The 25,856-nt window shown below is 41.1% G+C and overlaps 2 protein-coding genes and 1 long non-coding RNA gene across 8 annotated transcripts in view; 1 reads left to right on the forward strand and 2 right to left on the reverse strand.

The window, feature by feature from the left end:
- Nucleotides 1-3,068, reverse strand: LOC309709853 (uncharacterized protein). Of its 2 annotated transcripts, none has more exons than XM_082538748.1 (4): nt 2,911-3,068; nt 834-991; nt 632-736; nt 1-337 (listed from the first exon to the last, which is right to left on the reverse strand). In XM_082538748.1, the coding sequence occupies exons 2-4, from the start codon at nt 969-971 to the stop codon at nt 173-175; spliced, it is 408 nt and encodes a 135-aa protein (XP_082394874.1). In that variant the 5' UTR covers nt 972-991; nt 2,911-3,068; the 3' UTR covers nt 1-172. The 2 variants fall into 2 exon arrangements, with proteins under 2 accessions (XP_082394874.1, XP_082394873.1); XM_082538747.1 differs by having other exon boundaries at nt 834-972; nt 2,911-3,062.
- LOC309709855 lies at nt 3,002-4,986 on the forward strand. The gene is made up of 2 exons (XR_014277618.1): nt 3,002-3,105; nt 3,555-4,986. It is a non-coding gene; the product is annotated as an uncharacterized lncRNA (long non-coding RNA).
- Nucleotides 4,735-25,856, reverse strand: part of prrc2b (proline-rich coiled-coil 2B) — a 27,952-nt gene continuing 6,830 nt past the window's right edge. For 3 of the 5 annotated variants that reach the window (XM_082538738.1, XM_082538735.1, XM_082538736.1), the window contains exons 6-31: nt 25,573-25,716; nt 24,717-25,030; nt 24,453-24,577; nt 24,186-24,349; nt 23,101-23,188; nt 22,840-23,008; nt 21,868-22,207; nt 21,580-21,770; nt 20,698-20,881; nt 20,320-20,527; nt 18,035-20,074; nt 17,687-17,853; nt 16,451-16,566; nt 14,128-14,269; nt 13,493-13,569; nt 13,073-13,345; nt 12,833-12,934; nt 12,257-12,449; nt 12,070-12,167; nt 11,825-11,952; nt 11,442-11,682; nt 11,101-11,268; nt 10,870-10,949; nt 10,649-10,730; nt 8,979-9,188; nt 4,735-7,167 (exon numbers count right to left, since the gene is read on the reverse strand). In XM_082538738.1, the coding sequence (XP_082394864.1) occupies nt 7,000-7,167; nt 8,979-9,188; nt 10,649-10,730; nt 10,870-10,949; nt 11,101-11,268; nt 11,442-11,682; nt 11,825-11,952; nt 12,070-12,167; nt 12,257-12,449; nt 12,833-12,934; nt 13,073-13,345; nt 13,493-13,569; nt 14,128-14,269; nt 16,451-16,566; nt 17,687-17,853; nt 18,035-20,074; nt 20,320-20,527; nt 20,698-20,881; nt 21,580-21,770; nt 21,868-22,207; nt 22,840-23,008; nt 23,101-23,188; nt 24,186-24,349; nt 24,453-24,577; nt 24,717-25,030; nt 25,573-25,716 (6,212 nt within the window). In that variant the 3' untranslated portion in view covers nt 4,735-6,999. The remainder of the gene's footprint in view (nt 7,168-8,978; nt 9,189-10,648; nt 10,731-10,869; nt 10,950-11,100; nt 11,269-11,441; nt 11,683-11,824; nt 11,953-12,069; nt 12,168-12,256; nt 12,450-12,832; nt 12,935-13,072; nt 13,346-13,492; nt 13,570-14,127; nt 14,270-16,450; nt 16,567-17,686; nt 17,854-18,034; nt 20,075-20,319; nt 20,528-20,697; nt 20,882-21,579; nt 21,771-21,867; nt 22,208-22,839; nt 23,009-23,100; nt 23,189-24,185; nt 24,350-24,452; nt 24,578-24,716; nt 25,031-25,572; nt 25,717-25,856) is intronic. The other 2 variants (XM_082538739.1, XM_082538737.1) reach the window with 2 other exon arrangements.

Here is a 25,856-nt window from a genome sequence, read left to right on the forward strand (position 1 = left end):
AAAATCAAAAGCCATGGTTTTATTAACAATACGGGGTGTTCAGTAACATAATACACACCAGAAGAAAACCACATTAAAGTATTAAATGCATGAAAACTATAGCTATAACAAAATGTGAAGCATTGTCATGTTATTTTGAAACCTCAGCTGACATATGGAGCTGGTTAAACGGTCACCAATTACAGGACATTTCAGAGGCCGCATCGCTGCCACGTCGTGTGCGAATGGGGGACCAGCCACACTCTGACAGAGCATCATCTGCTTGGTGGAGACGACCCCAGCGGTACCCATATTTGGAACTCTGTTTTCCTGCCCATGCACGAGGTTTTGGATTCATCTGGAAAACATACAAAGAATTTTCACGGTTATTTTCCAATTCATGAGTAAGCTACCCTAACAATCATTGCAACTGATCCTAAATCTTTTTGCCATCAGAGTTTTTGGTGTATACTTTCAGGTCTTCCTACCAGTGCCCAAGCGAACCCTAATGACATCATTTTTTAAAAGTGGAAGGGAGTCCTGTCTTCATTGCTGAAGTGACAGTTTTTTGACTGATAATGCTGGAAAATGAGTTATGAGAAAAAGACAGACGTTTTATTACATCCCCTCAGACAACCCATCCCGTTCCCACCTGAATAAAAACAGTGGTGTTCATGTGAAGAGTCTCAACTCGCTCAGACAGGTGATTCAGCCACTCCAAATGGTCACTGATAGACTGGCTTAGATCACTGTTGCTCTGAATTTAAAACAAAACAAAACAAAAAAGGTTTGTTTATAATACAATTTTATTAAACAATTGTTTATATGATAGATAAGCATTTTAATGAAAGTACCCCAGACAAGTTATCCTTCAGTTCAACAGCACCAAGGCGAACATGCTCCAGTTTGTCAATCTGCTCTTTCAGGCGGTCATCAAGCTCCTGCATCATCATCAGGCCTTCATCGGGCCTGACAGCACTTTTGGCGGTCATCCTGGATCAGAGAAGCAGACCTGTTATGCAAAGATGTTTCAGCTTATAGTACCACCCTATAGGAATGTATTGGCATCAACCAAGAGCATGTTATGCCTAATGTCATTTGTTTTTTTGTGAACATGTAAACAGTTCGATATGTTAGATGAGGTTTTGCTTTTGATTTTTGATATTTGTTTTAATCTTTTTGAATACACTGTTTTTGTTTGTTTTGTTTACTGGGCAGGTTTTTAACATTTTCTGTATTTCTGGGGTTGAAATCTGAGAAACTGGTGTTTATTAACAAACCACCAGGGGACGACACAGTTCTCATTCCACACAGATTTGCTGCAGAGTGGCCTTCTGTGATGCAAAGGAACACATCTAGCTTCCTGTTGATCTGAATTCACATAAACACATATAATGGTCTCACTGGAAAAGTGGCTGTCAAGAAGACATTTTTAAGGAAGGGAAACAGGGGGGAATTAAAATTAAACAAGAACTGGACTGAAAGTCTGTGGCAAAAAGTCTGACTGAGTGATGAATCCAAATCATCATCAATACATATGAGGCCAGAAAAAAGGTAAGACTGTGGGTGTCTAAAGCCACATTTAAAACACAGTGCAGGCTGTTTCATGATTTGGAGCTCCATTTCAGCCAGTGGTACTGGAAAGCTTGTCGCAATTAACAGAATTATGAACACAGAAAAAAAAGTCACATCTTAGGAAGCATGCATTGAAAATGGCTTAATTTTTCAGCATGAAAATGATCCCAAGGATCCCTGAATAGATAAAACACACAATCTGATACTATCAGTCATGGATTGGCCTTCATGGAGCCTGGTTTGACATTATTGAATGAATTAATTCTTTAAGAGGCTTGGAGAATCATTCCCGGAGACTACTTAAAGAAATTACGAGAAAACCTGCCTCAGAGTGTGAAGAATAAAGGTGCTCATACCAATATAGATACCATATATGCCAGCAATATAAAGCACCTTGAGTTGAATTGCAACAATTTCAGCATTGTTGCAATGCACTGATTAAGAGTGACTTCCGATCTTGCGTCTCCTTACAAAAATAAAAAAAAAAAGATGAACCGAGAGCTGGCAGTTCTCAGGTGTGTGGAGCAAACACCTCAGACTGACCTTCTCTATAGTGTTAAGTAACAAAACTCTACCAAGCAGCTTTTTTTTCTCTTTTTTTGCCAGCTCTTTATTTATGGTAGAAGGCTCAAATGAACAACAATGTAGAATTTTCCTTTGTTTTGAACAGGCACAGAAATGTGTTAATTATTCCTTTTCTTTATCTATTCTGAATCATTTAAGACACACTATACAACAAACAACTAGACCATCTGAATATTAACAGCATAAATAACATTGCGTTGTCTTCAAATGCAAGCTGAATATGTGAGTGCAAATAAACTTAGCAATCAAAATCAGTCGACAGTCATCTATTAATTAAAAATGACAATATAATAATTCGAACATAAATGTTCTATTTTTTATTTTCATAAATCAGTTGAAGAGTTAACTTTATGCGGCAAAGATGGCTGCCGTATGTTCTGTTAAGGAGCGATATGGATTTTTTTTTTCTTTTTAAGCAACTTTTCCGTGAACTGCTAACGGGGTCTGACGAATATTAAATATTAAAAAAAATCCTATTAACGATTATCGTCTGTGTGAGCAGGCAGTAATGAGGAAAAACAGCCAGCTTTTAGCCAAGAGCCATTTTCCCCTGTTTGGATTCTGTTTGTAGTAGAAAATGCTGAAAAAAAAGAAAATTAACTAATTAATTTTTTTTTTTTTAAATCTAAGTTTTCAGATAAATTCAGAGCGAGGCGGTACTTTTTCGCTGTTTATCGTTATCGTCACGAGTGCAGCACAGGAAGAAAAACGTCGAAGAAGATGGTGCAGCTTTCTGTCCTCAGACAGCGAAGAAGAAGAAAGAAAAGTTACCTTAGCTATCTGGATAAGAAACACTCCAAAAGCTTCGTGGAAAGCCGCGCGGTGAGGTATGCAAACTCCCGCTCCGCACCCAGGAAGGAAGGAGAAACTTTCTTCGTCCAGACTCGCCTCCTTTGGGTTTTTTTACGCCGCAAAAATCTCCGGAATCTCTGACCCGAGTGACGTCACCGTGCCTGAACTACACAGGTGCGTTGTTGTCGTGTTACTACGGAAGTTATTAATACATGTGGACGTTTACTAAAGGTAACTTTGTGATTACAGTTAAACAATGTACAGCACAAAAGAAATAAAGCAGCAAAGGCGTTGCTCCCAAGACACAAAAACCTGCATTGTGTGTCCACTGCTGACCGAATAATAGAGTGGGTGTAAAAAAATCTGAAGAGAGTTAGAGTGGGGTTTTTTTTAGAGTGGAGAAAAAAAAAAGGCAGAAAAATACGTGGAGCTTTTTCAGTTTTCTTTTTGTGCCTCCTCAGTTTTCGTGACCCTTACATTTATTTTGTGGGCCTTGGGGAGTTTACCAGAATTTCTAATCAGAGTGCTTGATGATCATACAAAATATATCAAAAACCATTATTTAGATGCCACAGCCTACCTATGTATTGTTGCTTACTATATCCATCCCTTTATGTCCACAGTTTGCGCTTCTTCGGGACAGCATGCCATGTCACAAAGCTCAGACTACCTCAAACTGCTTTCTTGGACATTGAAATGAATCCACAGTCAATCTCAGTCCATCAGAGGACCTTTGGGATGTGCTGGAACAGGAGTTTCGCATCCTGATGTGCAGTCAACAAATGGAACCAAAATCTCTGGGGAATGTTTCCAGCAACTTGTTGAATTCATGCAAAAAAAAAAAAAAAAAAAGTTTAACCTGAGGGAAAAAGGTTGAGTCCAACCCAGTCTTGCCTTTCTGGTGTCTGGTAAGTGTATTTCCTGCATGGATTTCATGGGGTATGTCAAAGTTGATCTTAAGTGGGCCAGACCAAATGAAATTCTCTTTTCTGTCAGCACAAAGAAGTTTAACTACACATTAAATCCTTAAGATATCATTGTATAAGAAAAAACAAGTATAATTTCAACAGTATGTCTCATTTTTTTTCTACATGATAAAGAAATGTTGCTGTAACAAAGAAAGAAATCTGTCAACATGACTCGCAGGGCTTAAACTGTAAGAAATAAATATATAATAAATATTTCTCTAATAAATAAAGTGTCCTAATGAAAAAAATGATGGTAGCTTGTTGGCCAGGCTGTCCTATAATACTAAAATAAAGTTTTTGTTTATTCTTTTTTTTCTAAACTGTTGAGCCAAAAGGTTTTCATATTCTCTTAATTTAATGTTCATCTATTACTTCATTTCCTTAGGATAGTATGAATGGCATGGAAGTCTTTATCAGTAGGAAAAGCTGTAAAACCTATAAAAATAAACGGAGAAGCACAAAATCCATGTTCCCCTTCACATCTTTCAGTGGGCCAGATTTGATTAAGAGTGACTTCCAATCTTGGGTCTCCTTACAAAAATGAAAACAATGATGAACTAAGAGCTGGCAGTCCTCAGGTGTGTGGCGCAAACACCTCAGACTGAACTTGTCTATCTTCAGTGTTAAAAACAAACATGGTTAGCAGAGCCTAAAACTTTTAAAAAACTTTTTTTTTTGAAACTTTCCTTTGAAACTCACATATTTAGTACACAGTTAACCTTAGTGCCCATCAAGGACACCACACATTCAACAAACTGCAAACTATTCATCCCGATAATTGCTGCCATCAGAAGAATCTGAGGTACGAGAGTGCGAGTACAGAAACAACTGTGCATTTAAGAAATCACAACTGCTTTATTTATTTTCTCTCAATAAGCTCTTTTTCTTTAACAAGGGAGAGTAATGACCAAATACCTGAAAGGATAAAGGTCAGAGAGGATAAATAGAATGCTGGATCAGCTGTAGAAAGCACTGGTCCTCTGACAAAAACTGAAATATGCATCTTAAAAGTTAAAAAAAAAACAAAAAAAAAACAACCTCAAAATGGGCAACATTGCGGTGCAGGTACAATGATGAGAAGCGCCAAGATCCTTTCAAGAAAGGGGTAAGAGGCCAAAAAAACCAACAACAAAAAATAACCCACACTCCAAGCCCGATAAACCTAACAGGTGAAAGCAGTCCGTTCTGAGAACACAGTGACCTTTTTTTTTTTTTTTTTTTAAACATCGAATCCTTTATAGTGCCACAATATCTAAAATGAAATGCAAGTTTAAGCCTCCCTTTGCTCACAAGGCTCAACTGTACAGTTAAGTATGCGTATACACATATAGCAGTGAAACACTGTTGTAAAGATAAACATTTGTAGTGTCATGGAGCATTATAGTAAGCAGTAACAGTTATGGCAGGGGCGTCATGAGTTTCAAATTGAGCGCCCGTTATAAAAACAGAAGACGAACAAAAATAAATGATTCCATCAGCTTCACATTTTCAAACAGAACACTTTTTTTTTGTTTTTTTGTTTGTTTGTTTTAAAGTCCTTCGTAGTCTGCTGGATCTGCTGTGCTCGCACACAAAAAAAAAAAAAGAAAAGAAAAAAGGGTGGATTTGAGTTTAACAAGCAAACACCCCTCGTTATGTGATAATTAGCTTCTAACGGAGGAAAAAAATTAATTGGACCCTGATTGTGATTATAGTTAGGCTGCATTTATTGCTAGTGCCACCTCAGAAACCAGATTTTGAATTATCAAATAGTGATGAGATTTTTTTTTTTTCTTTTTTTTCAATAACTCCCCTCAGTGATTTTGAAATGGGATCTGAACAATATGGAAGTCTTTCAGGAGCCCTAAAGAAAAAGAAAACAAACGCTAATGGATGTTAAAGAAGGAAAAAAGAAAAATCGCTTACATCACATGTTCATTAACACAGTTTGATTTCATTACAGCCCAAAGCAAAGCGATAAGAAAGCAAACATTTCAATCAGCTGTCTGAGAGTCCTTTTACAGCAACTGTGAATGCCCACCTCTCAGCCCTCCAAAACTTCACAATGAACCCACAAATGTTTTCAGCGTGGTCAATCCAAATCCACACACACACCCCCGCACGCACACAGAGCACACGTCAGCATAATAAATGCAGAGTTCAGGTACAGTCTTTGTGAAATGTTGCTAGCTTCTAGGTAGATGTCCTGCAAGTTTACACACATTCAACACATCACATGCACACGCCATCGATGCCAGTGAACTTCCCATGGAAGCAACATAATTTTGGTAAAACCTCCATCTCTTTTTTTTCTCCTTTCAATTTACATACAGAGTGAGCAACAGAATCTAAAAGCAAAGAACGGTTTAAAGAGAAAAAAATGTTTCTAAGAATCTAAGCAGTTTTTACGCAGTTCATGTGTTGGGTTAAGTAGCCCAAAAAAGACGCATTTCTGAGGTGATCCACTTGACTTCTGCTATGTTTGACATGCATGATGCCCAACAATTGCGTTTTATTTTTTTCCTGGGTTAATGAAATAAGTCTTTTAGCATTAGTATGGATGTCTGGGTCGTGACTTTATTTACCAGAAAAAAATACCAAAGAAAAACAAAAAGTGCCCCACACTGCATTTAAAAAAAAAAAGTTAACAGACTTTGTTTCTCAGTTGTATGAAGTTCCTGTCGGGTCTTTAAGGGATGCAGTCCATAAACAGGGAGTAATTACAGTTTGGCAAAACAGTATGGAAAATGAACCATGTGAGCTGGCCATTTTCCTCTTCCCCCACTTCAGAGAAAACGCACACACAAAAACAAAATGTCTTTTCTTCTTACCAATATCCCCTTAAAAGTGACTAATAATAAATTAAAGAGGACCTTGAAGAGATCTGTTTAAAAGACTGTGTTTATGCATATATTTATATATATTTATATATCTCTATACGTGATGTGAAATAACAGTGTCCAGTTCTGAAAGTTCAAGAGGGGGCATTTCATTATGTTGTCTGCCTGCAGGCCCCGGGCCTTGGAGCCTTGGGGGTAAGGTGGGTTTTAAAAAGGCTGACAGTGGTCAATGAGCTTTGTGTTGGCAGGCTTGGTGGTGATGAGGATTTTAAGGTCCATTATTACGCCTTGCCCTCTTCTACTTTGACAGCCTGGGGTTTGATGGCTCCAGTGCGTGCTGGTTTGGCTTGGCCTGTGGAAGGTAGGGGCTCCTGGAGTTTGCTGGTCATGCCCCCGGACGGTGTTTTGCCCTCTCCCACCGCCTTGCGTACATCTCTTATTGTTTTATTCTGTACAAAAAAGAAAGAGGACTTATTAAAGAGACGGCAGTGCTTGGTAAGCCGTACATACAGGGAGTGCAGAATTATTAGGCAAGTTGTATTTTTGAGGAATAATGTTATTATTGAACAACAACCATGTTCTCAATGAACCCAAAAAACTCATTAATATCAAAGCTGAATGTTTCTGGAAGTAGTTTTTAGTTTGTTTTTAGTTTTAGCTATTTTAGGGGGATATCTGTGTGTGCAGGTGACTATTACTGTGCATAATTATTAGGCAACTTAACAAAAAACAAATATATACCCATTTCAATTATTTATTTTTACCAGTGAAACCAATATAACATCTCCACATTCACAAATATACATTTCTGACATTCAAAAACAAAACAAAAACAAATCAGCGACCAATATAGCCACCTTTCTTTGCAAGGACACTCAAAAGCCTGCCATCCATGGATTCTGTCAGTGTTGTGATCTGTTCACCATCAACATTGTGTGCAGCAGCAACCACAGCCTCCCAGACACTGTTCAGAGAGGTGTACTGTTTTCCCTCCTTGTAAATCTCACATTTGATGATGGACCACAGGTTCTCAATGGGGTTCAGATCAGGTGAACAAGGAGGCCATGTCATTAGTTTTTCTTCTTTTATACCCTTTCTTGCCAGCCACGCTGTGGAGTACTTGGACGCGTGTGATGGAGCATTGTCCTGCATGAAAATCATGTTTTTCTTGAAGGATGCAGACTTCTTCCTGTACCACTGCTTGAAGAAGGTGTCTTCCAGAAACTGGCAGTAGGACTGGGAGTTGAGCTTGACTCCATCCTCAACCTGAAAAGGCCCCACAAGCTCATCTTTGATGATACCAGCCCAAACCAGTACTCCACCTCCACCTTGCTGGCGTCTGAGTCGGACTGGAGCTCTCTGCCCTTTACCAATCCAGCCACGGGCCCATCCATCTGGCCCATCAAGACTCACTCTCATTTCATCAGTCCATAAAACCTTAGAAAAAGCAGTCTTGAGATATTTCTTGGCCCAGTCTTGACGTTTCAGCTTGTGTGTCTTGTTCAGTGGTGGTCGTCTTTCAGCCTTTCTTACCTTGGCCATGTCTCTGAGTATTGCACACCTTGTGCTTTTGGGCACTCCAGTGATGTTGCAGCTCTGAAATATGGCCAAACTGGTGGCAAGTGGCATCTTGGCAGCTGCACGCTTGACTTTTCTCAGTTCATGGGCAGTTATTTTGCGCCTTGGTTTTTCCACACGCTTCTTGCGACCCTGTTGACTATTTTGAATGAAACGCTTGATTGTTCGATGATCACGCTTCAGAAGCTTTGCAATTTTGAGACTGCTGCATCCCTCTGCAAGATATCTCACTATTTTTGACTTTTCTGAGCCTGTCAAGTCCTTCTTTTGACCCATTTTGCCAAAGGAAAGGAAGTTGCCTAATAATTATGCACACCTGATATAGGGTGTTGATGTCATTAGACCACACCCCTTCTCATTACAGAGATGCACATCACCTAATATGCTTAATTGGTAGTAGGCTTTCGAGCCTATACAGCTTGGAGTAAGACAACATGCATGAAGAGGATGATGTGGACAAAATACTCATTTGCCTAATAATTCTGCACTCCCTGTATATGCACCAACAAGTGTTTTATGTAACACCATAAAAGTCTCACATTACTGAAAATGAATTCAACACTAAAAAAATGTTACATTTTTAAGTCAAATCACACAACAGTGAACATGAAAAGCATTTCAAAATAAGAGAAAGATAAAATGGATTAAATTAAATTACCTATATTTACAGTGGGTGGCTCACCTTCATGCCATCCTCTTGCCCTTTAACTGGGGGCTCGGAAGCTGAAGGAGGGATGGAGTGGGGAGGGTCACGGCCAGGATTGGGGTAAGGGGGGGAACGGATGATGACGGGCTTATTGACCTGCATAACAGGTCTCTGAATAGGGTTGGGGAAGGGGCCTGTGGTGGGGGGACGCATGTGCATCACCATGCTGCCCTGAGCAGGAGGGACCTGTTGGTCACAGAGGAAACAACAGGAGGAAAAGCAGGTGAAGGGTTGGGAAATAAATGAAATGCAAATAATTAGCAAGTGCTGAATTTCTTAACACATTTTTAGACTTGACTTTTAGATTCCAAATACTGATGTTCAGGCTAAAGGATGTAGCGATCCTACATTAGGATATGATATTGGCAGCAGTATGCATCAAAGACTCTCACTGAGCAGAAAAGAGACCAGTAACAAATACCTTTTAAAAAAATAAAAAACATCTTGGTCCTCCTGTTATTTATTTAAAATAATAAAGCCCAAGCGAGTAAGTGCATATTCTTGTATTTGTATTTACCTGTGACAGTTTACTTGAATAACGTTCAAATCCAAGTCTGATACTGGCTTAGACATAAAATACCGGGGGGCTGCCAGTGCTACCCCTCAGCCTCCTAGTAAATACACATACGGTATGAATTTAAAACTCCTATGACTTTGAAATTCATACCGTATGTAAAAACAAAAATGATTCTCCGTCTCTTCTTTAAAGTAAAGTGTAGAGCTTACTCGTACTTAGTGCTCTGTATGAGCAGAAACCAAGGTAATGGTCCTGGAAAGGTTTTTTGTTTTGTTTTGTTTTTTACAGTATACTATATTTTAATTTAGGGCTGTGCGATATGACCAAAATCTCATATCCCGATATAAGAATTCTATCGTCCCGATAACGATATAAATCACAAAAATGTAACATTTTCTGTCAATTCTGTGAATCTCGGTCAGCTCGACTTGCGTGAAGTGTTTCCAGCTGCGCGTCGTGTATTTGGAGTCGAGTGTTTTAACCGATGCATGAAACGATACATTTTTAGACATAGGTTGTAACGGCCGCCGTTTTCTTTGTATTTATTACACGGCGTGCTGTGGGGAAAAGCCTGTTCTAACGTTTCAGTCTGGCGGCTCTTTTTTAATTCTCATCCGTAAATAATCTGCTCTTTCACGGGATTCAGTTTATTTTGAAAAATCTCAACAGGATCTTGAGCTTTATTGTGAAAGGTTTATGTGGAACATAAACAAGTGGACACGCGATGCTGTTACCGTCATTGTTGCTAACCACAACGCATAAAAACAGGCGCTTGTCCGTCTGTAGTGTGGTTATATTAAATATAAGAGAAAGAGAAAACTTTAAGAAATTAATATAGCCACTACAGTGACCATCAAAAAGATGAAAAATATTGCCGTAAACAGTTTATTTTGTGACACCACGAAACAAACGATAGCGTAAAATGAAACGATAGACGTTTTTATATCGTCATCCGATATATATCGTTATATCGAACAGCCCTATTCTAATTGCATAATGGTGCATTTAACTAATCATACCTAGAAAATAAAACATACATATAGGAATATATTGTGTGGCCCACTTTTAAAACAATGGTCGCATAAAAAGAAAAAAAATATGGTAATATTTTAAGGTGAAAAATCCATACCTGCTGAGCAAAATGTGTAGGCAGAGGGCCTACAGGTCCTCCAGGACCAGAGGGCTTCCCGCCGGGGCTAGCAGAGCCAGGTCTGATATAAAAAAATAATAATAATAATAATACAAATGAATTAGCCAACTGTGCACTGTTACACAGTGGAGCACATCTGAAGTGATAAAAAGATCTACATAACTAACTTCTACTACCTTCCTCAAATTATTTCCACTCACCTGTAAGAACCTCCAGACATGCCTGGGGAATGATTGGGCTTCTCAGAGAACTGAAAACCTTTCATTTCCATCTGTGGACCCTGACAGTGGAGAGACACACAGAGGTACATTGTCAGACAACTGTAGTGGAATTTCAGTAATGGTCAGCGGTGTAACAGGTAAAAATGGCACACCAGTGCTGAGATATCTAATGGATGGAAAGTTGAGTAACATGAAGCCAGTAAGGCTCACCTCTCTGCTGCCAGTCATGACAGCTGCCTGCGACCCTGGTGGTAGCATTCGGCGTGGGGCTCCCACTGACAAGTTCTGTCCCTGCTGCAGCTGGATGGACTGTGGGAGGATGAGGTGTTGTTGAGCTGAACCATAACGCAGCTGAGAGCCAGGCAGGGGCATAGTGACCTGGTGAGAATGAAGAATTGATTGTAAGCCTTTAATATAAGACAACAGTCCAATTATGCCATTTATATGACGGCTTATATTTGTTAGGCTAAAACAAACACTATGAACAATTTTAAAATCCTCTTATACGTTAAAATGGATATTTTAGTCCTGAGCAGCAACAGCCCACAAACCTGAATGAGCTGAGAGTCCATTAACTGTGAAGAGCCCATGCCAGGCCCTTGGTTCATCTGACTATCATAGACTAGCTGCTGGCTGCCATTCATAGGCTGGTAGTGTGAGCCTGACTGGGGTTTAACCATGTCTGATGGCTGCATGCCAGGGAAAGCTGAGTATGGGCCCTTGAGAGGGGCTCCACCTGACAGTACCATGGGGCTGGGCTGTGACAAGTTGGGGTGCATGTAAACCTGGGACCTGAAAAAGGAAGGAAAAGAAAAGCAGAGTGACACAATGAGCGAAAGGAAAAAGTATTTTTTTTAAACTCTCGAAAAAGATTTTATCTGCTTTCTAAATAAATGAAGTGAAGCAATATGGAAATTCTTTAAGCAAGCAGTACCTGAAGGGGGGGATGGAGCTGAACATCTCTTGGGACTGAGAAACAGGCAGACCTCCCCGAAGCCCCAACTGGGCCTGAGCCTGAAGAGACGTGTGTAAAGAAATGGGAATCTGCTGGGCTGCAGCCGCCTGAATGAGTGAGCACATGCAGCATCATGACAATTTGCTGGTACACAAGCAAGCCTGTGTGTGTGTGTGTGTGTGTGTGTGTGTGTGTGTGTGTGTGTGTGTGTGTGTGTGTGTTACCTGTTGGTAAGTCTGCTGCTGGGTCATGGTAGGTGGTACAAGGCGTGGCTGGCTTGGAAAGACGTGACCATCCAGATACAGCGGGGGAATATGATTCCCTGCATCAGGGGCAAAACCCAAACAAGCTTTCATTTACTCCTCTAAGATAAATCCTTCATCAAACTCAAGAAACAAAATGTAGTTTTACCTTGCATGGACATGGAAGGTGCTACTGATGCAACGGGCATTGGTGGCATGGAAACGCCTCCAAACGAGCTGTAACTGACACCAGTGGATGAGCCGGCACTGCAGGGAGGCTGAGCACCTGAAGCGCTGCCACCAGGAGAGCCCTGCTCAGGAAGAGACTGGGAGTTCTCCCACGCCTTGCGTGCTGACTCCATCTGCAGAGACACAAACATTTCAGATCAGAGTTTTTCTAATGTTTTTCTTACATCAGACAGGCTCATACTGTCAATCTTTTTAAATCTTATCTTATAACGCATTTTTATTTACTGGCTTTTAATACAGCATGAGAGTTATTTGTTAATTCATATTTGGTGTTTGCTTTTAATACTCTAAGTTGTTTTATTATGTATGTTGTATTCTTGTACAGCACTTTGGTCAACGCTCCTGTTGTAATTAAATGTGCTATATAAATAATTAAACTATTAAACTATTAATGTTTCCTACTAAAAGCACCACAAATCAACAGGAGTACCATTCTTTCTAAGTTATATATTTAAAAAAACCAAAACTATCTGACATTGGATTGTGATTTAAATACCTTGAGAGTGAGATCAGCACTGGGAAAGGAGATGGGGTTGAGGTTGATGCCAGGCTGCAGGTGGTTGGAGCGCAAAATGGGGATACTCTGATTCAAAGCAGTCTGTTTGAGGACAAAGAAGATTATAAATACTTACAAATCAACATATCTTATTTTCAAATAAGACACTATTCCATTAATGGTTTCAGGTGTATTACAGCTAATTTCATTGATTTCTATAAAGTACAATAAGTCACTTACGTCCTGAAGCTTGTTCACAGGATTGGACACGGGTACTGGGGTAGAACCCGGCGGCAGGCTGAAATCTGAATCTTTGGCACTGACACCAAACTCAATGGGTGGGACAGGCAGCACAGTGTCCACATGGAGGTCCACACCATTGACTGGTGTGATAGGGCCACCTTCCAGCCTATCGACACCTTCTGAGCCCTTCCGGTGTTTCAGGGAGCGTTCATTTCCGATGGGCCCTGGTTTGTGCTGCTCTTTGTTTTGTTCTGGGCCCGCATCAGAGTCCTGTCCCAAAACATGCAATGTTATGAGTCTATGTTTTTGAAAGCAATACTAGAACAACTGAAACTAATGTGAAAAAGAAAGTTAAAATGAGATTAAAAACAAACAAACAAAAAAACATGCAGTTTAGTAGCAGCTGCATCACACTACCTCAGAGTTGGGCTCACTCCCAGTGTAAGACACCTGTTTGGTCCATGAGTCTCCCCCTGAAGACTGCACTGAAAGAGCTTAAACAGATACACAAACCTCACTGTTATTAATGAAAAATGCAATCATTTGAAAAACAAAATGTTCACAAAAAACTCAAGCTTTCATATTATGCACATTCATATTACAACATCTGTTCTTTATGGACTTTGCCATAAATACTAGGAATAATGCTGCAATGCTCTTGTTCTATATGTAGGTTAGATTATATGATTAATCTCTCATGGAGTAACGAGTGCCCAGGCTTCACCACAAGCTATGAAAGGACTTGTCAGTTAATTTTAGTTAATTTTGAGTCCCAGGAAAAAGGAGAGTAAAATTACTTTAAGTTGGTGCAAAACGTTTTGTTAAAGCCCTAAAATTAAATATAGAAGTCTGTACTTAAAGCATGCCTTCATTGTTCAAGTTCACTGTGATGATGAACAAAGGTAACCTTTCAAAAAGTGTAATTGCCCAAAAATTCATGGGGCCTGACTGTATGTGCCGTCAGTGTGTGTTGAGGCTAAAGGTTTATGTTTAATATAACAAAATGCATATCTCAATGAAGCACTGACCAAAAATTTAATAAATAACAATACCTGAGCTGTTGGTCTCCCAGATTTCAGTTCCCAGATTGTTAGAAGAAATTCCTTCCTCGGGTTGTTCAATGCTCATGCTTCCCTGCTTTTTGGCAAAGCGTGGTGGCATCTTGGAAGTGACTGTCCTGTTTTTCACTGGTACCTAAGATGGTTAAAAGAAAAAGCTTCAAGGTTCGCTGTGTAAAAATGGCAAGCAACTAAATGGAACGAACACTTTTGTGTAAACATAATGTGATATATCCTAGAAAATACTGCCGGCCTCCAGTGCTAACCCCCTCAGCTTCCTTGTACATGCACCTGAGTTAGAAATGTGAAAATCCTAGATCACTTCCTTGAGTTATCCCTGAAATTTTAACTTGTCCCAGAGTTTTGGTAAATGTACCTATGGTACACATGTGAAATTCCTATGCCATCACTTTTTTACGCTTGAGGGATAAAAAAAAATAAAAAATTACACATTCCCTCTCTTCTTCACATGCCGATGTGCTTGCAAAGTCTGATGTAATGAGTTAATTACAGTGTAATTAAGTTAAGGCTGTTCGATATAACGATATATATATCGGGTGACGATATAAAAACGTCTATCGTTTCATTTTATGCTATCGTTTGTTTCGTGGTGTCGCAAAATAAACTGTAGTGGCTATATTAATTTCTTAAAGTTATCTCTTTCTCTTATATTTAATATAACCACACTACGGATGGACAAGCGCCTGTTTTTATGCATTGTCGTTAGCAACAATGACGGTAACAGCATCACGTGTCTGCTTGTTTATGTTCCACATAAACCTTTCACAATAAAGCTCAAGATCCTGTTGAGACTTTTCAAAATAAACTGAATCACGTGAAAGAGCAGATTATTTACGGATGAGAAGTAAAAAAAGATCCACCAGGTGCTAAAAAATAAACCTTAGACTCAAACGTTAGAACAAGCAACCCGCAGCACGCCGTGTAATAAATACTCAAAGAAAACGGGCTTTACAACTTATGTCTAAAAATGTATAGTTTCATGCATCTGTTAAAACACTCGACTCCAGCTACACGACGCGCAGCTGGAAACACTTCCAGCAAGATGAGCTGCCCGAGATTCACAGAATTTACAGAAAATGTTACATTTTTGTGATTTATAATGTTATCGGATGATAGAATTCTTATATCGGGATATGAGATTTTGGTCATATCGCACAGCCCTAAATTAAGTGAGTGTAATTAAGGGATCAGTGCAGCCACATTCCCAGAGATCAGTGTCCAGGCATCACAGCCAGCACTTACTAAACTGTGTAATACAAAAAGAGTAGCACTGCCATGTATTTGTGCCCGTTTGTTTTGTTTGGACATGTTAAAGTAAGGGTTGAATTATTCTCAAATTTAGCACATGTTCAGCAGTCAGTCAGGCAGAGACAATTATATGGAGGAAAAGACGCAACAAAAACTGACAGCATGGCAGCCAACAGAGCATCTTAAATAAAACAACATTAAACATGAAGTTGCTGTGTGATTTAAGTCAACTACCAGAAGGTCATGATAGAGGGGTTGACAACTGACTCGCTTTTTAGGACTTACATCTTGTAGAGAAACAAATGAGCAGTGCTGCAGCAAGCTGGAAAGACAAGAAGGCTTTGCCAATGCAGAAGGAGCTTGAACTCAAACAGTATTATCAGAAGGTCATTGCTGTATCACTTAACAATTAAGTAAGCTTGCAGCTTTCTCCAACTCCAACAATGCATGAATGTGACGATTAGTTTGTAGCATTTTTTAGCAAAGTTGTTTGAAAGCGGGAGGCGAGCCAATTTACAAGCAAGGGTTTAGCGAATTGCTGAACTGATTTGCTCAAGTAAACCTTGTCAAGACTGTATTATACCATTCTAGGTAGATAAGATCACATCGGTCAGCTAACCCTTGGCGACCAGTCGCCTGGGGAAAAAGGTATATTTCTCAGTGGGGTGTGAAGTAGCTTTAACTGGCTGCTGCCAGGTAAAATATGTGGCAAAAAATCAGCTTGCCCAAAAACCTCCTTGTGAATTCACAGGGAGATTGCCATGGTCAGCAGTATTTTGCATAGTAGACAGTGACTTTCCTGAAAACATCTGGCAACTGCTCACTGATTGGTGACTGAGTACTAAAGAGCATTAACAACCAACCACTGCAGGACTCATAAAGGGAGCAATAGGGCACTTATAGGACTGCAGTTCACATATTGGGCCAACAGTGTCATAAAAATTACTTTCCGAATTAAACACATTTTAGAGGGACATTTTTATTAAAAAAAACAAGCAAACTAATAATATTTTTTGAGTATTTAGAATTTCGTGTATGTTAAACTTACAGCTGCCCCTTGTTCTTTCCTCCTCCTGTCATCTTCCTGTGGGCGTCTTTGCTTTTTGGACAAGGCATCCTGGTATCCATCTGCATTTGAACCTGGTCCCCCTGCGTCTCCTTCAACTACAAAACAAAGTTTTTGTCAGAGGAAAAATCAAGAGTGCTCAAGTAAAAGCTGCAGTGCTGAATCGCATCTGTACCTGTGTAAAATGCTCCATTAATACATTTTACCGTGAATTAAATTACCCCACCTAAAATGTAAAGCTGCTAAAGACTTTCTCCCAGTTTAAACCTAAAATATGAGACCTTTCAATTAATTTTACTATTTAAAAATTATTAATGGTATTCTCACTGCACCTAGAAAAAAAAATCAGTTATTCTGCTGTCTGAAAACAAAAAAGGAGGTCACCAAGACTCAAGCTTTTTTTTGCTTTACGAGACACACCTATAGTATCAATTTCAAAATCCTGTGTTTCCTTGTTCTCAAGTTATCGCTTTCAGAAACTTGTGTCCTCACCCCCTACACCAGCATGGTAATGGCGCCTTTTACAGCTGAGGGGTAGAAATGTGTATATAAAATATAGCATATGTGAGCACAGAGAGTGAGAGAAAAAAGAAAAGACGTCAATTGCAAACAGGAAGCCAGCGCACTGAAGTGAGATTAAAAAAAAAAAAAGAAAGTAGCCCACACCAGAACTTCTTTATTGCTTGCAAATCTGTTTCCACCACCCATGGTTATCCCTCAGCATTAAATTTTCCCCATAGCTTTGGCCTGTGGGCATGACATCAAAGTTAATCATCATGTTAGCCACGTTAGCTGGGTTGCGTGCAAACAGGATTGTCCTACTGCTGTGGGGACACTGCCATAAAAAGTTATTTACTAACTTTTCAGCTTGTCAGGGGACAAGAGCACATTAGAGTACTATTTGTAGGCCTCACACCTCTAACACGTTATCTGAGTGTTTAGTTCTCAATCTATATTAACAGACATGAACTTCACCTTGGAGTTGCTGTTCTGCAGCTGTGCAACTTAATTTTTAAACAAGTTAGTCTGATTCCACACATGTTAAGAAAAACAAAATCACATAACACAAACAAGATTCAAGGGGATTAGAGGAATGAATGAAAGCAAATGTGTTTACAGTATTTTTAACACTAAAACTACACTATTGCCAACACTTTGTTTCCATCAGAGTGCATTCCCTATGCATTCCATAAAGATGTGAAAGAAAGTTGGACTCACTTGGGTAGCTGCTGAGCTCATATGGGGACAGTGGTTCAGTGATGTCTGTTTTGACAGGTCCTGGCTTCAGCTCCTTGTCTAATTTCTTCCCAGCGGGCTCAATGGGCTCCCTCTCTTCTGGCAGCTGCTCTATGCTGTATACAGAGCCTGACTCATCTGGACTCCTGCTGTGAACAGGACATAGAAAAAGTGCTTAAATTGTGTGTTTTTTCCAAAATAAACCAAATTGAGTAACTGAAAATGGTGTCCTTGTAATCAAAATTATAGTCATCATCATACAAATAACAAAGTGTTGTTGGTTTCTAAGTAGCTATAACAGACGACTGGTCAGTAAGTTATTTGCCTCACCTTTTACAAGAAGTGCCTCCGTTCTGCCAGCTGTCACTCCTGTTCGATGAGGTGGGGGGATTATCAGGTGCACGCACCATCTTGCTTGCGTCCAGCAGTGATGGTTCTCCTTTCCTGTTCTGCCGTTCCACCAATGGTCTCTGACTAGAGAAGCTTCTCTTAGAAAGCTCCCTCTTCTCACTGGAGCCTGGCTCCTGGCCAGAGTCTGAGGGAATATCGCCATGGCCCTGTGTAGCAATGCCTCCACCTCCACTCCGTTTCTCTCTCCAGTCACCAAAGTCGCTGTTGTCTGAACCCGTCTCCCATTCCTCTGTCTGGCCATGCTGGCTAGGACGTCCAGAGTAGTGGCCACTGGGCCAGTTATCATCACCAGTGCTTTTAGAATGACCTGGCCAGGGATTTGCAAAGTCTCCGTTTATGAACTCATCACTTGTCCACTGATTTGAGCCAGGTTCACGCTCTTGTCGTAGACGACGGAAGCGCGGAGGCTTGTCTTGACGTGGAGGACGCCTTCTCCTTAAAATCTGTCTGTCAGGGTTCTCGCTGTCAAAGTAGTATTCTCCTTCACGCTCCTCTGTTCCATTTTCCATGAAGGAGCCAGTAAATTTAGGAGTGTACTTGAGAGCGTCACGCTCAACTGGGGGTCTGCGGGAGTAAGCAGTCTCTGCTCCAGGACCATAACCATTTTCTTGCATCGAGCCGCTACTGCTGCCACTAAATTGAGGCCCACGGCCCCTCCATGTAGAAATATCTCTAGATCCTCCAAAGCTTCGACTGTAACTACCAGTGGTGTTCAGTCGTGGAGGCAGCACCCGATTTCCAAAGCCTCTGGTGACCTTGGTCTTTTCTCTGGAATCTGGGGCAGTCTGATCATCTGTGTACACCTTGTTGGATCTCCAAGACTCTCTATCAGCTTTACGGACATCCCCAGACTCTGTATAGCCTTCTCCATTTTCAGATCCTTTCTGGCGACGCCTCTTGGGAAGTTCCTCATACTCTGAGGCTTCACTCAATGTTTCACTGACATTTCGCCTACGGGGTTTGCCCCTCTGAAACTCCTCGACCTTGATTAGATCCCTGGGTGGTGCTCGACCTCTGCCTGCTCGCTGAGTGCTGCTGCCACTGCTGTTGTTATTGTTGTTATAAACACCTCTGAGATTATCTCCACCGCGGCCACCGCGGGTTCCACCTCTGGAGTTAAATTCCCGGAAGCCTCGACTGCGGCCTCTACCCGTCCCCCTCACTGCACCAAAGGCCTGTTCTTCATCAATAAAGATCCAGTTATTGCGCCGTGGTGCCTGGGGTTCTCGGTTCTCCTGACTGTCTCTAAGTGACTGGCTTTTAGCACTGCTCCAAGTGTTCTCCTTGGGAGAGTCATCGCTGTGGGTGCTCAGAGGTCTGTCCATTTTACTGGGAGCTGGAGACTGGCGCTGCCTCTCTTCAGGTTGTTTTTCAACCACAGGTGATGCAGAACGCCTATTGTTGGCAGGCTGGTTGTCTTTCTTCAAGTCATAAACGTTAGTAAGGACTTCTTTCTCCAGGCGGTAGGGGACAGGCTTCTCCTCAGGCTCAGGTTTAGGCTTTTCATTCTCCTTGTCTTCCACTTTGAGAGCCTTAAGAACTGGTTTCTTGATGGGACCAGTTCTGCGTATCAAGGTGCGTCCACTAGCCTCAGATGGCTGGTTGACACTACTTGAACTGGAACTGGCTTCAGACCACTGGTTTTGGGCACTGTTAACCCCTCCGTCTTGTTTCTGGCTACCATCTCTTTTCCAGTTGTCTGTGGAGCCATCTAAGGCCTCGTCGTGGGATTCAAGGCCATCTTTCAGATGCTTGTCTCTCGACTCTTGCTTTGGGTATTCACTATCTGAATAATTCTGAGAGAGGTTCTGAGCGGTGGTGAGCAAGCCTTGGTCATGTTGTTCTCTGTCTGAACCTCTGCTCTGATAACTGTGATGGGGAAGATCATCTTGAGTGTGGGACAAACAATCACTGGCCCTCTCTTCATAGGAGTCCTGTTGGGAAGAGGCCATATCACCTCTGTGGATACGAGGAGACATTAAAAAAAAAAAAAAAAAAAAGATTAGGAATGAAAAAACCAGACAGAGGCCCATTAACAGAGCCTCATGCCCTTAACAACATAGATTCCATTAAAAAAAAAAAAAAACATGGACTTTACAGCGTTGAGGAAGGAATTATTAAAATGCTCAGTTTCACAGATTAAAACACAAGAGGGCCTCATGCCTTAATTTAAGGACTGCAGAATTCGAACAAAATAAACTTACCTGTCATCGGGATGTCCGCTTTCCGAGCTTTCACGCTGTCTCTGGTAAGGTGGAGTAAAGCTACGCAAGGGATAGCCATCTTGATTCCACACTGGGTAAGGCTCAGTGGAAGGCGCTCGTCTCTCCTGAGGCAAGTTTGGATGGCATCCCTCATCAGAACCGGGACTGTTCAAGTGATCTTGGTGCATCATAGGTTTTATCATTCCTGCTGAAAATCAATCAATCACATATTAATCATGTTAAACATGATTTCAGGTGTGTCTGTCCTTCCGTTATTGACTGTATAGTTTGTTTATACCGAAACAAATGTGTCTGGCCAAACCACCTGTTATTTGTTTAAATTTAATACATATAAGTATATAAGGATTTAGTAATTACCAGGGTAGTAGTCAACAGGAGACCGTCCCTGGGTCATGCGGGGATCCATGAAAGGTGGCATCATCATCCAGCGCGGATCAAAACCGAGGACATGTGGAGGGTAGTAGCCCCGCTGAGTGTGGCTTGACCCTGATGGATTAGGGTGACCTGACTGCTGCCAATGCTGCATCTTGAACATTTGTTCCTTTAAAATCCACACAATAGACATTCAACAAATGGGCAAAATTGACACTGTCTGTTTTGTGTAAAATGAGACAAACTAATTGAAGACATTTCCAGGCTAAGCTAACAAAGTCAGCAGGATATTGTTCCCCATTTAGCATTCATAACAAAAAAATCAAAGTACATTTATTCTCATATATTTTAGAATGAACCAAGAAGATGCTGGAGATTCTCTTCTCAAGAAATTAGACCTAACGTTCTAAATATCCTAGTTTCACTTCTCTAGCACAACCCCATCATGGTCAATATCAAAGAGGCTGTTCTTTATGAAGGTGACCAGTTCCAACACACAAGCTGTACTTGCCTGGGCTGCCCAGGTGTATTAGTGGCCTAATGCCGCATAATAAGGTCAGCAAGTAAGCCATCTCTAAGAGATCCTGAATGCAGTAACACTAGAAGTTCCAGATGGCTAATTTGTGCCTCTGTAAAGCTGCGGGGAGTTTATGGTTTTCACCCGAATATACACCATAGGCTACTGTCACACATTTGTTACATTATTTATAGATGTTTTAGTGCAGCTCCTCATTTCCTAAATCTCTACAACCAAGGTGGACAGTGCAATGTTAACATGACCATGGGCCACATTATTAAGAACAGTGCAATGAAACCAGAATTCTCCTTAATTTGGAGTTGAAGCTATTGGCATCAGCTGGTGCTCACCTGCTGCTGGTGGTGTTGTGGTTGCTTTTGAAAGCGGGGTGGCACTGGTTTGATTGGCTGACGCCCACTGTAGTCTCCTGATGGTGAGGAGGGCTCTGGGCCATCGTCTTCACTGCCACGGTAGGTAGAGAAGCCAGACTCTTCACGGTAACTATGGCCAGGGGAAATGTCCGAGGGACACTCACTTCCATCTGGAAATCGTGATAAAACATGCTTGAATAGTTGCATTTGTGCATTTTTAAAACTATATTTTATATAAAATAAAAAAGGACTAAGGACTCTTTTTACCTTTTGTGCTGTAGTGCCAGTTATCATGGTGGCTTCGACTCTGTTCCCGACTTGGGGACAGTGGAACTTCTTTTCCCTCTACCTCCTTCTGGCTGTCATCCGTCCTTGATGTCTGCCTTTCAGTCTTCCCAAATTTTTCATCCAGTTTTTTGAGCTTTTCAGCACATGCTGCCAGACGTTCCTCACGAGCACGCCTCTCTTCCTCCTCCCGCCGTCTTCGGGCTCTCTCAACAGCCTCAGACAGCTCAGGCGACACATACTTGGCCCTAGCTGGTGCCTGAGACTGCCGCTGGTGATCATCCTGGTCAGCAAGTGGGTCTCCTTGGTTTCTCTGTTGGACCTAAAGGAGTTAAAGGGGAGGAACTTGAGTGATGAAGATTATTCCTTACTTTTTTTTTTTTTTTTTTTAAGGAGGTCCATTAGATTTTATTTCACTCTAAATTTATTTTGGGGGGGAAGGACTAGCAACTATTTCTCCCAGATTAGTTGCTACTCAAACTCGCTGTTACCCGTAGGACACTTGTCCTGTTTCTTAAATTGCATATCCTATAGTATCTCTTGCTAAAATAAACAATTACCCTGGGAACAGATAAAAGCTTTGTTTTTATTGTAAGACATATTTTAATATTGTGGAATCTTTAGCTTATTTTAAATAAGTGGTTTGACAAATTTTCTACAATGAATTGCAACTAACAAACACCAAACGGACTTGGCAAATGAAAAGTGCTTAGACATATCACTATGGTTACCGCAAGGTCAAATCTCCTAACTCGCAATGACAGACTCACTTCAGGGTATGTAAAGGCAGACAGCTATTCATATGCTCTACAGTGGTGTCTCTAACGTTCCACAGTCACAAAGGAATTAAAGAAAATGGTGTGTTTTGACTGTGATCATCATAATAATTTGATCTTAGGTAAGTAATCTCAAAAGAGGGCTGAAATGGAAAAACACTGCCCTGTGCATGGTTACCTGGGTGTCTGTGGAGAGATATTTGCCGTTGGTCTTCCTGGGAGGCTCGTGGTGGTGATGCTGGAAAGAGTAACTCTCTTCTGGACCCTCTTGTGGGTAAGATGCCTCCCCCGAGCTAAGGGAGGAATGGCAGTCCCGCTGGTTATCTCTCTCCCTCTCCCAGTCAGCCCTATGAAGAAAAATAAAGCCAGAAACATTTTTAAATAAAGACAAAATTGGAGTGTTTAGAGTAATAAGCAGCCTTTAGGGACGCGCTCTCACCAGATCTTGTTTTTGTCACTGGAAGAGTGTTCTTCTTCATCATCACTAAATTTGAGCTTCTCACTATAATCAACCTCCTCATGAAGTCCTGTGGGCAGGGGGAAAACAAAACAGTCAGTCACAGTGGTGAATCAGGGTGAGGTCTAAACTATACTGTCCTGGCTGTATTTATAGAGTGAGGTAACACTAGCTGTGAGGTTGAGCAGACAAACAGTTTGTTCTCCTGGGTCATATTTGTATTGTGAAGAACAGTCACCCTGTTCTTTAGAATCACAGTTTAAAACAACTCTTTTTTTCCCCATTTATCTGTCAGACTGTGGTGAATAAGTCACTTGACTTGCTCTAAACAGGTAGGCCGACATCCCATTTATTTAACAACAGTCAACCAGAAAACTGTTATTAAAAAGCCACAGTTGGAACTGGATCTCATCAGCAATTGCCAAATTATACCGAGCTGGTATTTGGTTTTCATAGTACATACAAAGCCCATCTGATTGCGTCCTCTGTGGCTTTGCTTTGGGAAATATACACATAACCGTTCGCAGTGTGTGTGAGGAAGATTAGCATTACCCTAAAGTACACAGGCTGCACCATTGAGGATATGACGAGATAAAGAGAAAGCACCACTCCAAGCCTTTAACTGGAATCTCTTGATCATGTTACACATTCAATAAAGTAACATTAACATTTATTTTCTTACTTATAAGCCACAGACATATCATGCATCCGCAGGGTTTTTCTTCCATATAAGAAATTTTAATGGCCACTAATGAGATTGTGACCCTCTCCCAAAGGAAAAAGATCACTGTGACTGCAATTTAAAGCTTGCAGTCACAGTGAAATCTACCGTGAAATATATTTTTTGTTAAAATGGTCAAAAATGATGGGAAATACTCATCACCTTCTGTAAGATAAATTAACAGACTGATCATGTATAAGTCTATGGCCAACAATGAATACTAGAAAGTGATAAATACAGCATTCCACACATAAAAATATAAGGGTGAAAGATATTCACAAGCTATAGAAGAATCTCACAGTGAGAAAGTGTCTGGGACCATTACACATGTCTAAGATATACTGACCAGCCCATCCATCTTCACAATCATTGTCAAGCTCATCCAGATCCTTCAAATCCTCTGGATTAATAATGGCTGGGCGAACTGGTCTGTCGGTAGGTCTACGGATAGGCTGCGAAGAAAGTCGAGGCGCAGCACGGACAAAGCGATTCTCTCTCCTTACGTCACCACTGCAATGAGATTATAGCAAATTAACAACTGCCAAGTATCCCAGATCTCTATGTCAAACTGCTGAAAAATGGATAACTACTTGGATATTTAAAATGAACTTACTTTACAAGCTCAGGTTTGGCATAGCTCTGCCTAAAAGTAGGTTTGCTGTCAAAACGGGCGGGGGCTGCTACGGTGGTGGGAACATGGTCTGTACCCGTAGCTTCACGTGTCTCTTTAGAGCACATCTGAAAACAGCAGCACCACACGGGACGATCATATCAGGCATGCAAATGCCAAACACTCTGTTTTAGATTGTATCTAAAAGTAGGCCATGTTGTTTTCTTCCACAATCACCTGTAATGTTATGAGTCATACATTACTTACAAAGGCAGGCAACATGTCATGGTAGACAGCAGTTGAAGTGTGATGAAGCTGGTACTGCAATGCAGTAGGGACGGCTGTTCTGCGGACAGGCTGAGCAGGTCGCAGGGAAAGCTCCTTGGGGTCAGGGCCTGGTGACGGAGCCGTCACCGTATTAGATGAGGTGGTGACTGTGGCGGAGGAGGGGTGAGACGAGGCTGGAGGGGTGCCAGTCTCAGCCAGGGCAGTGGCCTTACCCTCAGGATCTGCTGGCAGGCTGAGGGTCAGGGATGAGGGCTGAAGGTTCCTGCCACCACCTTCCCTCCAGCTTGTCACATCTAGAAGTAAAAAAGGAAAAGGGGGAAAAAAAATTAGAGGACCAGACCAAGCTAAACTAATAAAATGTCTAAAGCCCTGTGAAATTAGGAACTGCACTGAATTTCAAATAGCAATAGGTAACAACTTTCATTGAAAACAAGCAATGACTATAAATTAAAAACTCATCCACTGACCATGTTGTTTCATCTCATCTCAATGCGGTAATTTCAAGAACTAATTGCAAGTGAATTAGTTCCATACTTTTTTTTAATCAGAAATATTTAATCGAGTTCCCAGCCTGCATAGACAGATCATGGCCAAATGTGAGGGTGGGTGGTGTGAGCCAGGAGTCGTTAGTAAGAAAGTTGTCAGATTTCTGCTCTGAAAGACAACTTGCTTGGAAACTATGCAAGTAAATGACATCAAGAAGCATGAAATGTATGTAATGTATTTCTTAAATAAAGTAATGTCTGCCAGTTTAAAGCTTTGCCTTCCAGGAGGTGTTACCTTATCTGTGAGACTGCCAATTTTTAAAGAAGGTGATACACAAAACATAAGTTACTCTGGGGGCGGAGGCTTGGTCCGGGCCCATACGACGGATCGAAGCCGCTTCTTTCCTTGCCAGCCCTGTCCTGTTCTCCAGCTGCCTTCAGTGTGGGAAATTCCTCGTGAGAGAAGGGCTGAAGTCGGTTTGAGGCCCTTGAACCTGATGTAGACATTGAAAGACACCGCATAAAGAGAGATGCTTGTCTGAGCTGAGCAAACAGAAAGCCATTTTCTCAACTGGGGTTTGAAATCTGAACAGCATACTGAACACTAACTGCGTGACATTTCATTTTAAACAGA

This window comes from Aulonocara stuartgranti, assembly GCF_965226115.1.
Source record: "Aulonocara stuartgranti genome assembly, chromosome: 7".
Classification (NCBI taxonomy): domain Eukaryota; kingdom Metazoa; phylum Chordata; class Actinopteri; order Cichliformes; family Cichlidae; genus Aulonocara; species Aulonocara stuartgranti.

What these genes read in the sequence shown, in the direction of transcription:
- LOC309709853 (XM_082538748.1), bottom strand. Translation starts at nt 971, where the DNA reads ATGACCGCCAAAAGTGCTGTCAGGCCCGATGAAGGCCTGATGATGATG. An exon ending in TGAAGGATAACTTGTCTGGG is followed by an intron (nt 737 to 833) that starts GTACTTTCATTA and finishes TTTTAAATTCAG; the next exon opens with AGCAACAGTGATCTAAGCCA. An exon ending in ACACCACTGTTTTTATTCAG is followed by an intron (nt 338 to 631) that starts GTGGGAACGGGA and finishes TATGTTTTCCAG; the next exon opens with ATGAATCCAAAACCTCGTGC.